A 16,602-nucleotide genomic window follows, 5' to 3' on the forward strand; every position below is an offset into this window, starting at 1 on the left:
CAATTCTTTATATACCTATTTATTCATACCTCATCACATTATTGTGTATATACATGCTGCATACCCTGAGAAGAATGTGAGCTTCTTAAGGGTGGAGAATGGTTTTCATTTTGACTTTGTATCCCTGGTTCCTGGAACATAGTGGCAGTGATGGGAACCTGACCTGTGATTTCACTGATAAGGGGAACTGTGAGACAGGGAAACTTCTTCACCAATGAAGAGCAGTACTTTATCTGCAACTTAAAATCTTTAAGATCTGTGTAGAGAACTGAAAAGTGAAGTGCCTGGCCTAGGGACAGAGAGCCGGCATGTGCGACACCACTTCTAACACACAGTAGACACTTCACAGATGCCTGTGTAACTGAGCTGGACCTGTGTCCCCGATGGACCAAGCTTTAACACCTGTCTTAGTGGAGTGGAAACTGAGGCTACTTCACTGCAAGATTATTGCCTAATAAACAAACCACACTTCCCATTCTACCTATTTTCCCCCTCTACGATGGGGGAAATCTGCCAAGTTGTGCAGGTCTGTTGTAGACTGATTGCACACTACTCCCCCTCATACACTAAATGCTCCAGTCAAAGTGCTGTATTTGAAATTTCTTGTAGACAATATTCCATTTTCTGTTGCCATGGTGTTGAATAGGTCATCCCCCAAGTCTCAATGCCTTCCTTCCTCATTCTCTTAGAACTCCTATCTTCCTCAGCTCAAGTGCCATCTTCTGTGAGAGGCTTTTTCTGATTCTCCCAGTAATTAAAGGCAACTAGATGGGGCTCAGTGGATACAGTACAGACCTGGAATCAGGAAGACATGAGCTCAAATCCTGCCTCAGATACTTACTAGCTGTATGGCTGTGGGAAAGCCACTTAACCTCTTGTTTGCCTCAGTTTCTTCATCTGTAAAGTGGGGATAATAATAGCATGCTACCTCCCAGAGTGGTTGTGAGGATCCAATAAGATAAAAATTGTAAAGGGCCTGGCACATACAGAATGTTAGCTACTAGAGACTTACCCCACAAAATCATGGTGGGATGGCAGGTACCTTTACTTCCTTATCTATGAAATTGCTACATCCACTCAGTAGAGCGAAAGCTCCTTGAGGACAAGAGCTGTCTTGTACACCTTGTATTTTATACAGTGGCTAATCCACAGTACTGGTGTAATGAATGCTCACCTGCTTCATCTCACCAAGTACATGGTCAAGCATAAAAGAGCAGATGGTGACACATGGGGCCAGTACCCTTGCTAATAATTTCTCTTATGTTAAGCATGGATTTTCTTTAAAGAACCTAAGTAGATTATAAAACTTCAGTTGAGTGAAACACAATTTCTCATTCTCAGGTGTTAAGAAGGAAAGCAAGAGATTCTTTGGTATATGACTAATGACTGCCAAGAAGCAATATCAGAGTGCAAACGGTAGCCAAGCCTCCAGCCAGAGGACAGAGTCTGTGTGTACTCTGGATGGGAAGAATGTCAAGGCATGCATCCGCATTTTCAGCCACATCCTGCATGTATGGATGGCAAAACCAAGGGCATCATATTTAAATGTGAAGAATAACCAGAAGTCGTTCATGCTGATAAGTAAACTAAGCTGTTTAAGAGATGCAGCTTGCACATGCTGAACACACCAATCCTGCTCTGCCCTATTTCAGAATTGCTGATGTGGTAGATAAATGCGCCCCAACCTCCAGTTTTCTCAACAACATCCTATCCCTGGTGGTTACTTTAGATATCTCAGATTCTCCTCACTCACTCAGTTCTGCCTTTGCATTTAAGTTGCACATTTAACTTTTACCAAAGCTACTTCACATATTCTATGTTATTTTATTTCAGCCATCAAAACAGTTTTAAAGTCCAGGAAGCACACACTAATGGGCTCCAACCATGGCCTGTCCCAGTACTAATATGTCCCCTTTCTAGAGAACCAACTAGGATGATAGTGAACAGACCTGGAGTCAGGAGGATCTAAGTTCGAATTCTAACTTTCACAATTAGTAGCTGCATGTTGCTGGGTAAGTCACTTAACTTCTCTTTTTCCTGGAGGGTGCTGGTTTAGCTGCCCTAGAAGGTCCCTTACAACTCTAAATCTATGATCCTATGATCCAAATGCTGATCTGCTCCTATAATGGATCAACACAGGTTGCAAAAGACAATTTTGCACTTGTCCTTCTTCTAACTTTTCCTACTAGGAGATTATTGGTAGGGTTTGGTTTTTTGTTTTTTTTTTTTGGTTAGGCAATGGTGTTAAGTGACTTGCCCAGTGTCATACAGCTAGTAAGTGTTATGTGCCTGAGGCCAGACTTGAGGACTCAAGTCCTCCTGAATCCAGGGCCGGTGCTCTATCCACTGTGCCACCAGCTGCCCAGATTGTTGGTACTTTTAAGGAAGGATTCTACAGATCTGTGAATGGATTAAAAAACTGTGCTGGCCCTATTATTGTTAACGACTAAAACTTTAAAAATAAAGATTCTGATCACAAGTACCATTAGTTTGGTTGATAACATACCTAAAGCACAAGTCTGACTATACCATTCCCTAAGTTTTCCCTTATTTCTAATTGTGAAAGTTATCTCTCCCTTGTCTTCAAAATTTTTTAATGACTTTTTATATTTAGCTCAACTATCCATTTGGAGTTTACTGTACTATATGAAAAGAGGTGTTACAGGTCTAAACCTGATTTCTGCCAGACTGCTTATTTGGTTTTCCCAGAAGTTTTTTGTCATATAGGTAGCCCTTATCTGAATAATAAGTGTCCTTAGGTTTACAGAACACTATTCTAGTATGTCCCATGGATTCTGGGTCTAATTCACCTAATGTGTTCAATTGATTAACTTTTCTCTTTTTTTAACCAGTGCCATATTTTTTGATTAGTATTGCTTTACATTACAGTCTGAGGTCTGGTACTACTAGATACCCTCATTCCTCTTTATTTTCATTATTTCCCTTGACATGTTTATATCATCCCTATAGGTGGATTTTATTATTTTGTCCAGATCTAAAATAAAGTCCCTTGATAGCCAGATTGGCAGGATACTCTATCTGAAAATTAGCTGAGGCAAGATTTCCAGTTTTCATTACACTGGCATGGCCCAAGCACGTGCAATTAGTATTTGTCTAAAACCTTAATTCTAAAGGGCAAGTATTCTTAATCTTTTTTTTTGTTTTATGGACTCCTTTAGTAGTCTCATGAAGTCTACGTATTAATTTCCAGAATAATGTTGTAATTCAGTTACCAAAATAGCATTTTAAAAAAAGACTCATTAGTTCTTGCTTAAGAATTCCTGCTTTGGAATAAGATACAAACATCTCAGTCTGGCATTTAAGATTTTCCACTTTCCAGCTCTCACATCCCTTTCCAGATTTACTTCATCCTATTACCCTACCCCCACATACATATTGTAGATTCTGCCCAAATTGGATTAGCGGGTGACAAAGTCAGTATGCGCCAAACTGAAGATGGTGAAGTAAATGTGAAGCCTCGCACTGGGTTCAAATTGCACAAATACAAGATAGCATAAGTTTGAGTAGATGACAATTCATCTTTTTTAAGATTTTGATAGAAGTCCAATAAGAGTCGATTACGTAATTATAATTAATACAGCAGCTAAAAAAGCTAACGTGGAGTCAGGCTGCATTACAAGAAGAATAATATGTAAACTAAAGAGCTCAGAGTCCTACTGTACTCTGCCTGGGTCAGATGACATTGAGAGCACTATGTTCTAGTTAGTCACCACATTTTAAGAAACACATTGATAAACTAGATAGCATCTAGAGGAGGGCAACAAAAAGGGGAAGAGAAAGGAATAAGTGTTACATATATAGCGCCTACTACATACCAGGCACCGTGCCTTAGCATCTCTTAAGATAAATGCTATTATAACACCCATTTTACAACTGAGGAAACTGAGGTAAACAGGGTTAAGGGACTTGCCCAAGGTCATACAGCTAGTAAGTGTCTGAGGCCAAATCTGAACTCAGGAAGAGGAGTCTTCCTGACTCCAGGCCTGGCGCTCTCTCTACTGTCTCATGATGAGGCGCCTTTGGAACATTCTAAGTGTGTTATCAATTAAAGGAACTGAGGATGTTTCTGCAGACATGAGGCAAGTTGAGGAGAAAGTCTTCAACTATGTGAAGGGTTACCAAGTGGAAGTAGAATTAATTTTTTTCCCTTGCCCCACGCAGAAATAGGAGAAATGAGGCTAAAGTATTGGGTTCCTGCTGCCTGGAGGTCTTCAAGCAAAGACTGGATGTCAGGTATGTTATAAAAGGGATTCTTGTTCACATGTGGGTTGGACTAGATGACCTGAGTTCCTTCCAACGCCAGAGTATCTGACTTTATCTCTAAAATGGGAGTAATAAGACTTAAACTCCCTTCTTCACAGTCCTAACATGAAATGAATGTTTTGCAAATCTCATAGGGCCAGTGTAAACGTGCATTGCTCTTGCTGTTACTATTAAAGACTGATGGGAAGTTAGTATATAAAATATGGAACCAGGGCTCTTTCAGGTTCCAAATCCCCATGATTAGGCCAGAATTATATGTACATACTTTAAGCCCAGCTATCAAACTTCAGGGACCCTAACAACTATCTATTCCTTACCAGTATTCATGTTCCTATCATTTTAAAGAACAGAATTGTTTGCATGCATATGGACAGGGAATTGCATTGTTTATATCTGAACATCCTAATCGTAATGTTCATGGTTACACCCACTCTTTCCAACTGTGTGCCATCTTTATTTACTCTTCGATTGCCTCAGATGATACAGACAAGAGTCACAGTGTTGAATAAAAGAAGGGCAAAAGAGCTTTTTATCCAAAAAAGAATGCCAATACTTTGAGTCAAAGGCTTTTAGGTGAATCTGATCTTAACAGAGCCAATATGTGGCAATATGCTTGGGTACCTTATGTCCTTACTTGATAAGCTTTCAAGCAGTGATATAATACACCTTTGAGAGAAAGTATGCTTTCTTTTTCAGCAGGGCATGGCAGCTTTGCATAGGAATAAACTGTTGGACATAAAAGCTAGGAAGACCTGAGTCTTAATCCCACCTCAGACACTAGCTATATGACAGGTCACTTAACTTCTTTGAGCCTCAGTTTTCTCATCTGCAAAACGGGGGTAAAAATACAATCTACCACACAGGGTCACTGTGTCAAATGAGATGGCATATGTATAACATTTTGAAAACCTTAAAATGGTGTATAATATTAGTTATAAGGAAACATGCCCTTTCTCAGGAAAACGTCATTAGAATTACCAATAAAGGAAGTTTGGTCCATCCAAACTGACACAATGGATGGGTAGATTCTTCTCTTTTGTAAAGTTTTCATCCAACCTAAACCAAACAGCTTCAATCCTTACAAGTAATTCAAATTACTATCTGCAATACATATAACAGATAAATAGATCATCATTAATACCAAGAAAAGGCTTTTCAACTAAGTGACCATATATATGTGGTCCTTTCCTAAATATTTTGCATAATCATTCATATAGGCAAGGTCCTGGAAGTAAAGATGTCTACAATATTAAAATAAAGTGGACTAAAGAGCCTAATATTTTTATTTTGGATTTTTTGAAAGGGAGGAATGGGGGGCCGGGGGGGGGGGCTGTGATTGCCTTCTGGCCACAAACTTTTAGACTAAGGATGTCTCTATCAGGAGCCAACCGTTGCTTACCCAAAGACAGTGAAAGGGAATAAGCACTGAAAGTCCGCTTTCAAAGTTAGTTCTGCAATGGTTTGGGGGAAGGGAGGGAAAGGAGAATGGTAGTAAAACTAGCTCATCTGCCAATTAAAACCAGCTGATATCCTATCCCTGGTGCATGTGCTTCAGGTTACTAATCTCTGATCTCTGCCTCTGATTGCAGCCAATCCTCAACCTGAACTGCTTCCACTTTCCATCTTCTTTGCTCATACTATAAATTGCTGAAGCCATGCCACTATGCCAACTCAGTTCACTACAAATTCATATTAGCTAGGCTCAAATGGGCTCCTCCTACTGCACAGCATATACCTTCAGTGATTGATTGACTCTATTCAATTCCCTTTATTGGCTATCAAAGCTGCATCTTTTTTCCTCAAGATTTTAATGCCCCTTCTATTTGATTTTCTCTTAGCAGAAGTCATCACTTCCTACTTACTGGGGATAAACACAGAGGCTCTATCTTCTTACGCCTTCTTTGCAAGATCATCATCTATCTCTTACCTCCTTTGTGTGGATGTTCTCTCAGTCTCTATATTGAGCTTTCATTTCTTTTCTCTCTACCTGTACTTTCTTGGAAACCTCATCAGATTCCAAAAGTTCACACATTCCTATAAAGAAGCTCCCAAATCTACGTATCTAACCCAATCTCCCTACTAACCATATCATCAACTGTCTGCTAGATTCCTCCTCCTGGATGTTCAGCAGGCATCTCAAATCCAAAATGGTCAAAATGGGCTTCGTTTTAGTCCCTCCTACACTTGTCACTCAATAAATAACCTCATTTGTGTTGCATCAGTTACCATCTTCTCAGTCACTTAAGTTCGTAACTTTCAAGTCATCTGTGCCTTTTCCCTATTTCCTGTTATCTAATCAGTTGCTAAGTCTGGTTGAATCTATTTTCACAATGTATCTAACATCTTTTTTTTTTCCTTCCATCCATACATCACTTCTTGCCTTAGCTACTGTAACAAGCCTCTTAATGATCCTCCTGATTTCAAGTTTTCCTCTTCTCAATGGAACCTTAAATACCTACAAACTGATACTTGTAAAACACAGATCTCACAAACACCTCCACTTGTTCCCCACTGCCTACAGGAAAACAAACAAATGCTTTAGCCTCATAACCAAAGGCCTCCACAATCTGGTCTCTACCTTTCTTTTTACTCTTGTTTCATAATATTTGCCTTTTCAAAAGTTAAATACTAGCAACCATTCTTCTAACTCAATACTCTATTTCTCTCCCCTCCATTCGTTAACACAATTTCTCATGATTTGAATGAATCTCAGTTCTCATCTCCATTTCTGAGAATTGTTATTTTCCTTCAAAAGGCTCTGCTTAGGTGCCACCTCCTTCATCAAAGCATTCAATGATCTCCTCCCTGCCTCTGTTCTTCCTCCTAAATTTTCCTTTTTTATACTTCTTTCTATATGTGTTATGGTTCCTCTCTCCACGTAGACTTTAATCTGTTTCATGCAGGAAAGTTTCATTTTGGCAAAAGTAAAGCCAAAGAAGAATGACAGAAGTACATATTTTAGGATCAATGTTCAAGTAAAATCATCAACTTTCCTCTGACCAATTTGGAAAATCTTCATAAAGGACAAAAAGGAAATATCTTGACAAAAGAAGGAAGGCTATGATTCCAGATTTCACCACTCTGGAAAAGGCCAAACTCTATGAGTGGAATCACTGGACAAATAGAATTTGACCAAGTCAACTGTAAACAAGTAGGTGTGACAAGCAAAGGAAGTACAAGATAAGGCAAGAAATGGCATGGTTTAAGGTATCCCAGGGAAGGTTTTGAAGTACATGTTTAGGAAGATTTTGATCTTGATTCCTTTATGGTATTATTAGGAAAGTAGTAGGGGGTATGATGTGATGAAAGTGACAGTCTGAAAACAAACTAAATATTATGGCTAAATCCCCATTCAACTTCTTGTTTCTTATACATCACTCACTAGCATACACACCAGTCACCAGCTAGACGAAACCTTCTGTTTGTCACATGATGCTTGTGAATCTGTATGTATCACATTAAAAATATTTTAGAATTAAGCTGTAACACAAAACTATGCAGGATATGAAAGATAACTGGGTCAGGGAGGTGAGGAAAAGAGTAAATGAATGAAGATCTAGATTCGACTTCATTAGATGACTACCAAAAACAAAGCAATTTATAAGAATACTAAAGAAATTATGCTGGAAGTTTTGCCACCAAAATTGCTGCATATGATACCCAAAGGCAAATAATACAAGGAAAGGGACAATCAAGAGCTCTTTCTCTGAAAGCAACTGATTTATAACCAATCTATTCCAAAGACATTTGAAAATTCTACGTCACTGGGGAAGTATACACTTCATCACAATTATAATTCTGCTCAATTACAATTAGTAACATTGCTTCCAGAGAAAGGAAGCGCCCTTTACTGAATAAACTCTTGGCTTTTCTGTGACTAATTTTAAGCCAGGACATAGATCATAAATTCTTCTCTTAAGACTCTTTTGTGCTTGGCCAGAATGAGCTGGCACTGTATTTTTTTTTAAACATTATTTCACATGCAGTGTTCTTTGGTGTATGTCTAGACTGAGGCACTTTGGCTTCACATCTAAAAAGAAAATAATTGAGGAAAGTAAGGAAAGTACTAAAAATGAGGTTCCATCAAAAGCATTACTCAGGCAGATGCAAAAGTATTAGCTGAGGATTCAGAGAAGAAATCACATTTCGCAGAAACTAAAGTGAATAAGGCTCTGGGAATAAGCACAATTGGCAAGACACAGGCTGATCTCAGCACAGGTCTGGTAAGTAAAAAAAAAAATAATTTGGCTAAGTTTATGGGAAAATAAATTAGATTACTGTACCCTGTATCATAACCATTCTTCTATCCACATATAATTCCATCCCTCCTCTCTAATGAATTGGATGTTTCATTAACTCTTGACCACCCATGCTTGGGCCTTTACTTTAAGTCTTCCTTCATCTTTGTTTCCTTCAATAAATAAGCAAACAAAAATCCAAAGCAGGCCAATTAGGCTGAGCAACCAATTGAACTAAAAGTCTTACTACCTTCCTGTCCAGATAATTCAATCAATGTCTATGTTAAAGTATCAAACTAACTTCTGGATTTTGTGAAGTCACTTGGCTAGTTTCCAAGGTCTTCCTGCTGTTTTGCCAAGAAACTGTTTTAACTTCCAAACAGAGTTCTTTTGGTGGAGCAGCATTCTCAGACTGCCATCTTACCGGTTAGTGGAGTCCTTACTAATTTTAGATTCATGGATGCCTCCCTGAGCAATTAGCCATCCTGAAGCTCATCCCTACCCAAACTCTGAAACACCAAGCACAACACCACACAGAGAAAACAAACAAAACTATTGATGAGTCTGAAACTTGACCTGAAAAGCCTACCAAACCAAGCAGAAAGGCTGTTTTTACTATCACCTCTCCAGAAAAGAAAGCCGGAAGATAGTCTGAAAAAGGGAATATTCTCTCTCTTTTTTTTTTAGCTAGCAAAGAATTGCTTTAGGAAAAAAATAAAGTTGGGGGAGGGGGGAGAAACACACTTTAAATACTATTTCATGTGGAAAATGGAAATCTTCCGAATGGGGTAAGAAACTCGAAGTAAATGAATAGCCTATATGCAAAAAGTGACTTTAAATCAATTTTTTTAAAAAGCAGTTCACTGTTATTTCTCAAACTACTCTAGTTTCTGATCAGATAGCTCATCCTAATCATACCTCTAAACGTGACCTTGGAAATCCATCACCTCTACTAAGTATCTTAGATTTTCCACAGAAAGAAGGTAAAAAGGAAAGGAATTAAATTAGAGAGGGAGCATTTGCTAATAGCAAATGCTTTGAGCATAACATACACCTTACCTTCAACAGAACCACATCCACTGTCCTGTCCACTTTGGAGATGTCACATAAGCTGTAGCGCCTCTTATGTCGTTCATACATTTTTTCCAAATGGAAGAAAGACAAGGCAAAATGCGAGGAATACACTCCACCATTAATTCCAGGAGTACAGGTACCACCTCTATGGGGGTAAGCTTCAGATTTCTCACAAAAATGATGGGGGGAATATTTGCCCCAAAGTAAACTCCAGCTCAACAGGAAAAAGAATAAAGCAAAACAATATTCCAAGCCCCAAAACAAACAAAAAATTAAAAAAAGCTTCCTTACACAACAAACAAAATAAATAGAGAAAAAAAATCAAACAGCACTAGCTGGCTGTTAACTTTCTGCCTGTAACAAATCACAAGGTAGGTCTGTTTTTACTTCATAGTAAACATATAAACACCTTGTAAGGATACAAGTTGAGAAAAATCTTCGTTGAGAAAAAAGTGCCCACAATTTCCATTACAAGTAATCAATCTGCTTAAAAAATAAAAGCTAAAAAAGCTACACATAATGTCTAACACTAAAAAAGGAAGAGAGAAAAAGCCCAATGCAAGCAATAAAAATGTAACACAGCTGCCAATAAGGTTTTTTAAAAATCCTAAAATGCCCAATACAAAATGAAAAAAAAAGTTTTGAAATGATTTTTTCATTGAATCCAGTTGTGGTCTTTTAAAATGAAGATCATTCACTTTTGAACTAAAATAAGAAAGAAACCAGGAGACTCTTCTTCTAGTAAAGCTTTTCAAGTCTGTGTCTTGCTTGCTCACCAGGCTGGAGGGATTGGTTTTGATTTAAGTTTAAAATTTCTAATGACAGCACAGTCTAAAAGGAAAAAGGAAAAAAAAAGACCACTCCTTCTCCTTTTGCTCTCCTCCCACTCCCTTCTCCAGAGGACGTCACTACTTGCCCTTTTCAGCTCTGCACTGGCAATGTTGGAGGTTTGAGAACTTAATTGCAGTTGTGGGAACATGATTCATCTTTAGACAGAGAAGAGAAAAACAAGGTTTCCTTCTCCAAGCAGCTTCCTCCTCCTCAGGCAATACCCTTTGCATACAGCTCTGTCTGAAATCACAAGATGGGATGAGCCTGCTTTGATTCTTTTGAAATAGGATGATGAGGGGGATCCATATTTCATATCCTCATAAGGTACTATGCAGCACTCGCCCAACACACTATGCAAAGAAAAACATAATTGCAAGTAGTGCAAGAGTCACCCACTCCAGGAATGAAAATGTGTGATTTAATATGAGAAAAATGTCAGCCAAGTATTTCAGTGCGGGGGTCTACTAAATGCATAACATGACATACTGCTACCTGATTAAGTTTTCAAAGCAACACGGATAGGTTTTGTGAGGAACAAAACGTCTTTAAAGAACAGAAACTGAGAAGCAGTGAAGTTGGGATGTATGTACTGATTATGTATGATGAATAAGAGGGGTCTTGCAGCTGGACAAGCCTTTCACTCCAATCAATGCTTTCATTCATATGAGATCAGCCCTGATGCTCTCTGCCACATGGTTTTCCTGTTTCCACACTGTTCCAGACTCCACTAGCCCCCACCCAATCCAACCTTCTCAGGGGATAAAATGATTCCAGAATCCCCTTCTCTCACAACTTAAAATGGATCTGGGAATGGAATCAGAGTGTGGGGGAGGATGACTGAGGAGAACAAAGCTCAGAGAAAAGGGGAAAAACAACTCTTTTTTTTACCTTTTAGCTAGAAGGGCTGCAAGTATCTTTTCTCTGTGGCCAAGACATAACATAAAATCAAGATTTCAGAAATAAAGCTGATTTTAGACTATAAAAGAAAACAAGAAACAAATCTAATGTCTAAATTTCTGACGCTAAAATATATATGACTGTCTTTATCTTCATTCTCTACTATCAAAATAAACATAGTCACCACTCAAAGCTCAATTAAATAGATGGCTTCTCAAAAGGACAGAAATATGGGTGGCAGCAGGTGGAAGCTGTGAGAAAATGAAATGAAAATTAAATTTTTATAACCAAATAGTGGGAACAGGGACAGTGAGTTTAGGAAGAGGCCAGGACAAGGCAATGGTATGGCAGACAGAGATGTGGACTCAGAGTCAGATGAGTTGGGTTCAAATTCTACCTCTGCCACTCACTACCTGTGGGAGCTTGGGCAAGCCACTTCCCATATTGGAACACCAGTTTCCTCATCTGTAAAATGAGGGGCATGGATAAACGTAAAGTCCTTTCCAGTCCTAAATTTAAGGTCTAATTATCACTTGGACCTCAGTACATAGGGAAGGGATTTTGGGGAGGGGGTGTGAGGCAGGGAGGTCTATCAGTAGATAAAGTTTCCCTTAAGGAGAATTGGAAAAGAAAGAATAGAGTAAATGGGGGTGGGGAGGATAGGACTAAAGGAAATAGAGTTAGTTTTTTACAACATGTCTACTATGGAAGTGTTTTCCATAACTGCACATGTATAACCTATATTGAGTTGCTTACCTTTTCAATAAGGGTGGGTGGGGAGAGAGGAAGGGAGAAAATTTGGAATCCAAAGTTTTAAAAACACATGTTTAAAAAAATGTTTTCACATGCAACTTGGACATAAGAAATACAGGAAATGGGGTACAGAAGTCTATCCTGCCCTACAGGAAAATAGAAGGGGAAGGGAATAAGAGAAGGGGGGCAGAGAGATAGAAGACAGGGCAGACTAGGGGAAGGGGCATTTAGAATGCATGCCATCTTGAGGTGGGGGGAGGGGCAAGATGGGGTGAAAATTTGGAACTCAAAATCTTGTGGAAGTAAATGTTGAAAACTAAAAATAAATACATTTATATGAAAAAAAATTTTAAACCCCCCCCAAAATTTAAATTAAAAAAAGACCTTTTCTTGATGAAGGCAAAAAAAGAGAGAGAGAACTGGAAGAAATAATTTGTCTTGAATAGGATTATAACTGGACTATCATTTCAAGCTCTCCCATTTCCTCTTGTACCAATCCATGCAAAGCTGACTCCACCCTCTTCTTTAATGCCCCTCCCCTTGTCTTTAATTAGAATCAAATGTTTTCTATGTTCTCAGGCATGTGTCCTGGGATCAGAAGATGCTATAATCACCAACAATTTCTTCCCACTCCCAATTCTCTGACCACTGACTTTACTGCCCTCAGTTTAACCAAAGGTATAATTCAATTCAACAAGTGCTTATTCAATATTTACTCAGTTAAAATGCTCAAAAACTGTCAGCTTGACATATCTGATGGTCTACTGGCTGTACTATAGGCTAAGAAATCTGCTTCTCTATATTTTTTAAATACGCATGTGTGCATGACATGGAGGATCAGGGAAGAAGTCATGCTGTATACACTATCCTCCTTGGTTATAATATACCTATAGCTCACATTTATGTATTTTATATATGTTCATTTATATAAAGTACTTTTGTGTATAGTCATTCATCTGAGTACCACAACATCCATATAATCTAAGTAATACCAATACTATTTCTGTTTTAGAGATGAAGAATCTCATAGTAGCTAAGTGATTTGCTAAAAATCACCTAGCTACGGTTAAGTGGCAGAGCCAGGCAGCATGCTACTAGCTAAGGAATCAGAGGTGCCTGCCATGATTCAAACACAGGCAGATTATATAGGTCCAGATCTCTTTTGATTGTATCCCACTGCCAAGCTGGTAGGAAAGTCTGCTTTGATTTCTTCTCTGTATATGATCCCAGAGGATAGAATTTAGCAGTTCTATCCATTTGCTGCTGATGTGACAATTCCAGAACTTTACTGAAAACATCTGGAACTACTAAGTAGTTATTTGGTTAAGATTTTGAAACATCCCAACCAATCATTTCACATCCAAAACCAAAGTAAGAGTAAGAGATTTCAGAGTTGGGGGGGAGGGGGATTGTCCTCATTTAATCTTAATTATCCAGACTCTACACTACATTTATTTTATACCATCTCTCTCCCTCCTCCCATCCCTTTCTCCTCATCTTCATTCCCGGGCATGATTACTGGCTGGAAATAGTTAACCTTGTTCTCAGTTTCAAATGGTATCACCAAATATAGTTAAAGAATGATGGAAAATTAGTTGTGAAAATGCTTAAGCACATCTGGTTTGCTACAGATTAAGATATAAAAAATACAGTACCAGCTTCAAGTGGCTTCGGTAAAACCTTGCAAAAACAAATTTTCATTTAATTGCCCATTTAAAAGATCTATTGCCTTGTTTAACTTATTTAGAAACTCATCTAGGTCACCTCTGATAGGCCTAGCCCATTTGGGCCTATACATGAAATCTGTATCCAAGGTACCTTGGTCACAATCACAGAACCTGAATTAGGTTGCCACCTAGTGTTTATGCCAAAGAGTGAAATGGAAACCCACAAGAAGTGTCTAAAGACAATCCACTGCTGTTGCATTTTATTGCCGAGTTGCAAAAAGTAAATACAAAAACAGAGAGTATGTGATGAAAGCCGCTTGGCGAACTTACAAAATAAAAACAATCACTTTATTCTTTAACTGCTGAAACTGAACTTATGGAATATAGAGTAGAACAAAAGCAGTGGGCTGGGAAATGAGACCTCTATTCTAACAGCAGGTCCACTGTTAGACAGGTGTGACCTTGGACAAGTCTATTTAACTCCTCTGGGTCTCAGGGTACTCCTCTGCAAAAAGAGGGGGCTGGTCTGAATGATTTCTAAGCCCTTTAATTTAGAATATTTTAAGACTCCATGACAATCTTATCTTAACAAAAAAAAAAGTTTCAAGGGGAAAGGAGACCTTCAATCTTAGAACCTCCTATATACAAGTAACGGTGGGAGAAAAATTAAGACACGTCTCGAAAACTCCAACTCTGAGAATGTTCAGTATTTTCTTATACAACTATCTCTATCTACTCAAGAATATAATCACTACAAAGTTCCTTTGCAAATGGAAGGGATAGGGATTTATGTAGCCTATCATCCCCCCTCAGCAACCTTTATTAATAGAAACACAGTGATTCTCAATCCTGTTAAGTACCTGTAGATATTTTTATCTTCATTTTACAGATGAGGAAACTGAGGCTCAAGATGGGTAAATTACTTGCCCGTGATCACATTATTAAGTGCTGGAAAGAGAATCCAAGCTCAGTTCTTTCTGACTTAGATTCCAGCAATGAGTGTGCAATTCAATGCACCCAACTATGAGAGAAGAATCTGATAAACGCTTTTGCTTTGTTTTGCTTTTTGGGCAAGGCAATTGAGGTTAAAGGACTGATCCAGAGTTCCAAAGTTAGTATCTGAGGCAGGATTTGAAGTCAGATCCTCCTGACTCCAGGGCTGACTACCTACTGCTCCACCTAGCTGTCCCAGAATCTGATAGACTTGATGAAAATTTGTTCTGATTTATAGAATTACTGAGGTTGGTGGATGGTGAGTTGGAAGATTTTCAATTTGTAGGACTGACAACCTGTCAGAGATGTTATAGAGTAAATTCTTGTTTGAGTCTGGGTTGGACTCTAAGGTCTTTTCCAAATCTGAGTTACTATGATTCTATGACTCATCCATAGTTATATAACTTTTGGGAGTAAAATTAAACCAGATTCTAGAGTAGTGGTTCTTAGTGAGGTCTGTAAATTTTAAAATTAAAAAAAGATTATAACCATTTCAATACAAATAATTTACTTATAATCCGATATATTTTATCCACTTAAAAACATGAACCTGAGAACGGATCCATACCCCAAAACACAGCTAAGTGCAAGTGATTTCAGAGGTGGTTGGCTTTTGGGGGGGGGTGTCCTTGAGTGGAGTATTCGGGAAATATCATGGATTTGTATTGAGCTTATGTTTCAACAACAGAAACAAATTAAAAAATCAACCCACTTCCCCCAGATCTTATTTTGCCCAAAAAGCTACATTTCCCCAATTATGTCTTCGTGCAATTAAATTTTTGAACTTACTTTTAGGATGTAACATTTAGAGAATCACAGTACTACCTTTTTTTTTTTTTAGAATTAAAAGGGACCTCAACAACCAACTTCTCTAACTCATAAGGAAAGTCCACTTTGATATATCTTACAAGAAGTCATCCAGCTTATTCTTGAGGACCTCTAATAAAGGGGAAACTACAACCCTTTACAGCCACCCCATTACGCTTTGAGGACAGATAAAATTGTTTCTAAGTTTTTCCTAACATCAAGCCTAAATTTATCTCCTCACAACTTTCACTCATTATTCCTGGTTCTGTTCTCTGAAGCCAAACAAAAAAGTAATCTCTCTTCCACGTAACAGGTCTTCGAATGCTTGAAAACAGCTATGACAGCTTTCTGACGCCCCCTTAACATACATACATGCATGCATACACATACATACACACAGATATTCTCTCTCCTGCTTCTATTCTCTCTCTGTCTCTTTTTTTGTTTTTACACTGTGCAAAAACATCAATGTCATTAGGCAAGCATAAGATTTGGAAAATTCTCACACAGTGACTTTTAGATAATTAGTCAACAGTCAGTCAACAAGTATTCATTAAGGGACACAGTATAAGTGCCAGACACTTTTTAAGTCCCGAGGATACCAAACAAAACAAGCAAACAAAAACTAAGGCAAAAAGAAGTCATTGCTCTTGAGGAACTCAAAGGCTAATGGGAAAAGAAATATGCAATCAGTTATGTACAAACAAGATATATCCAGACTAAACTGGAGATAATCCACAGAGATAAGGCACTAGAACTGAGGAAGATTGGGAAATGGATTTTAGTTAAGAACTGAAGAAAGCCAGGAGGCAAATGAGGAGGGAGAGTCTGCCTTCAGTGAGGAGATGGGAGTGTCTTGTGCATGGAATAGAAAGGGGGCAAGTCTAATGGAATCATCAAGATGTGAGAGTCTGCAACAGGGTGGGAGCAGTATCAGAAGAAAAAGGTTATATTCTAGATGTACTACAAAGGTGAAAGCCCTGACAACATTTTGGATATAAGGAATGAGATACTAAAGAGTTGCAGATGACACCTATGTTGCCAACTGGGAGAATGGA

At 38.4% G+C, this 16,602-nt stretch overlaps 1 protein-coding gene across 14 annotated transcripts in view; it reads right to left on the bottom strand.

The window, feature by feature from the left end:
- AKAP13 (A-kinase anchoring protein 13) overlaps nt 1-16,602 on the bottom strand; it is a 388,825-nt gene that overhangs the window by 111,019 nt on the left and 261,204 nt on the right. For 2 of the 14 annotated variants that reach the window (XM_020964632.2, XM_078151149.1), the window contains exon 1: nt 9,582-10,384. The exons of 11 other annotated variants lie outside the window; for them this stretch is intronic. In XM_020964632.2, coding sequence (XP_020820291.1) covers nt 9,582-9,662 — 81 coding nt within the window. In that variant the 5' untranslated portion in view covers nt 9,663-10,384. Of the gene's footprint in view, nt 1-9,581; nt 10,386-16,602 lie in introns of those variants that run through there. One more of the 14 variants, XM_020964623.2, reaches the window with a different exon arrangement.

Source organism: Phascolarctos cinereus, unplaced genomic scaffold (assembly GCF_003287225.1).
Source record: "Phascolarctos cinereus isolate Bilbo 61053 unplaced genomic scaffold, phaCin_HiC Scaffold_3;HRSCAF=262, whole genome shotgun sequence".
Lineage (NCBI taxonomy): Eukaryota > Metazoa > Chordata > Mammalia > Diprotodontia > Phascolarctidae > Phascolarctos > Phascolarctos cinereus.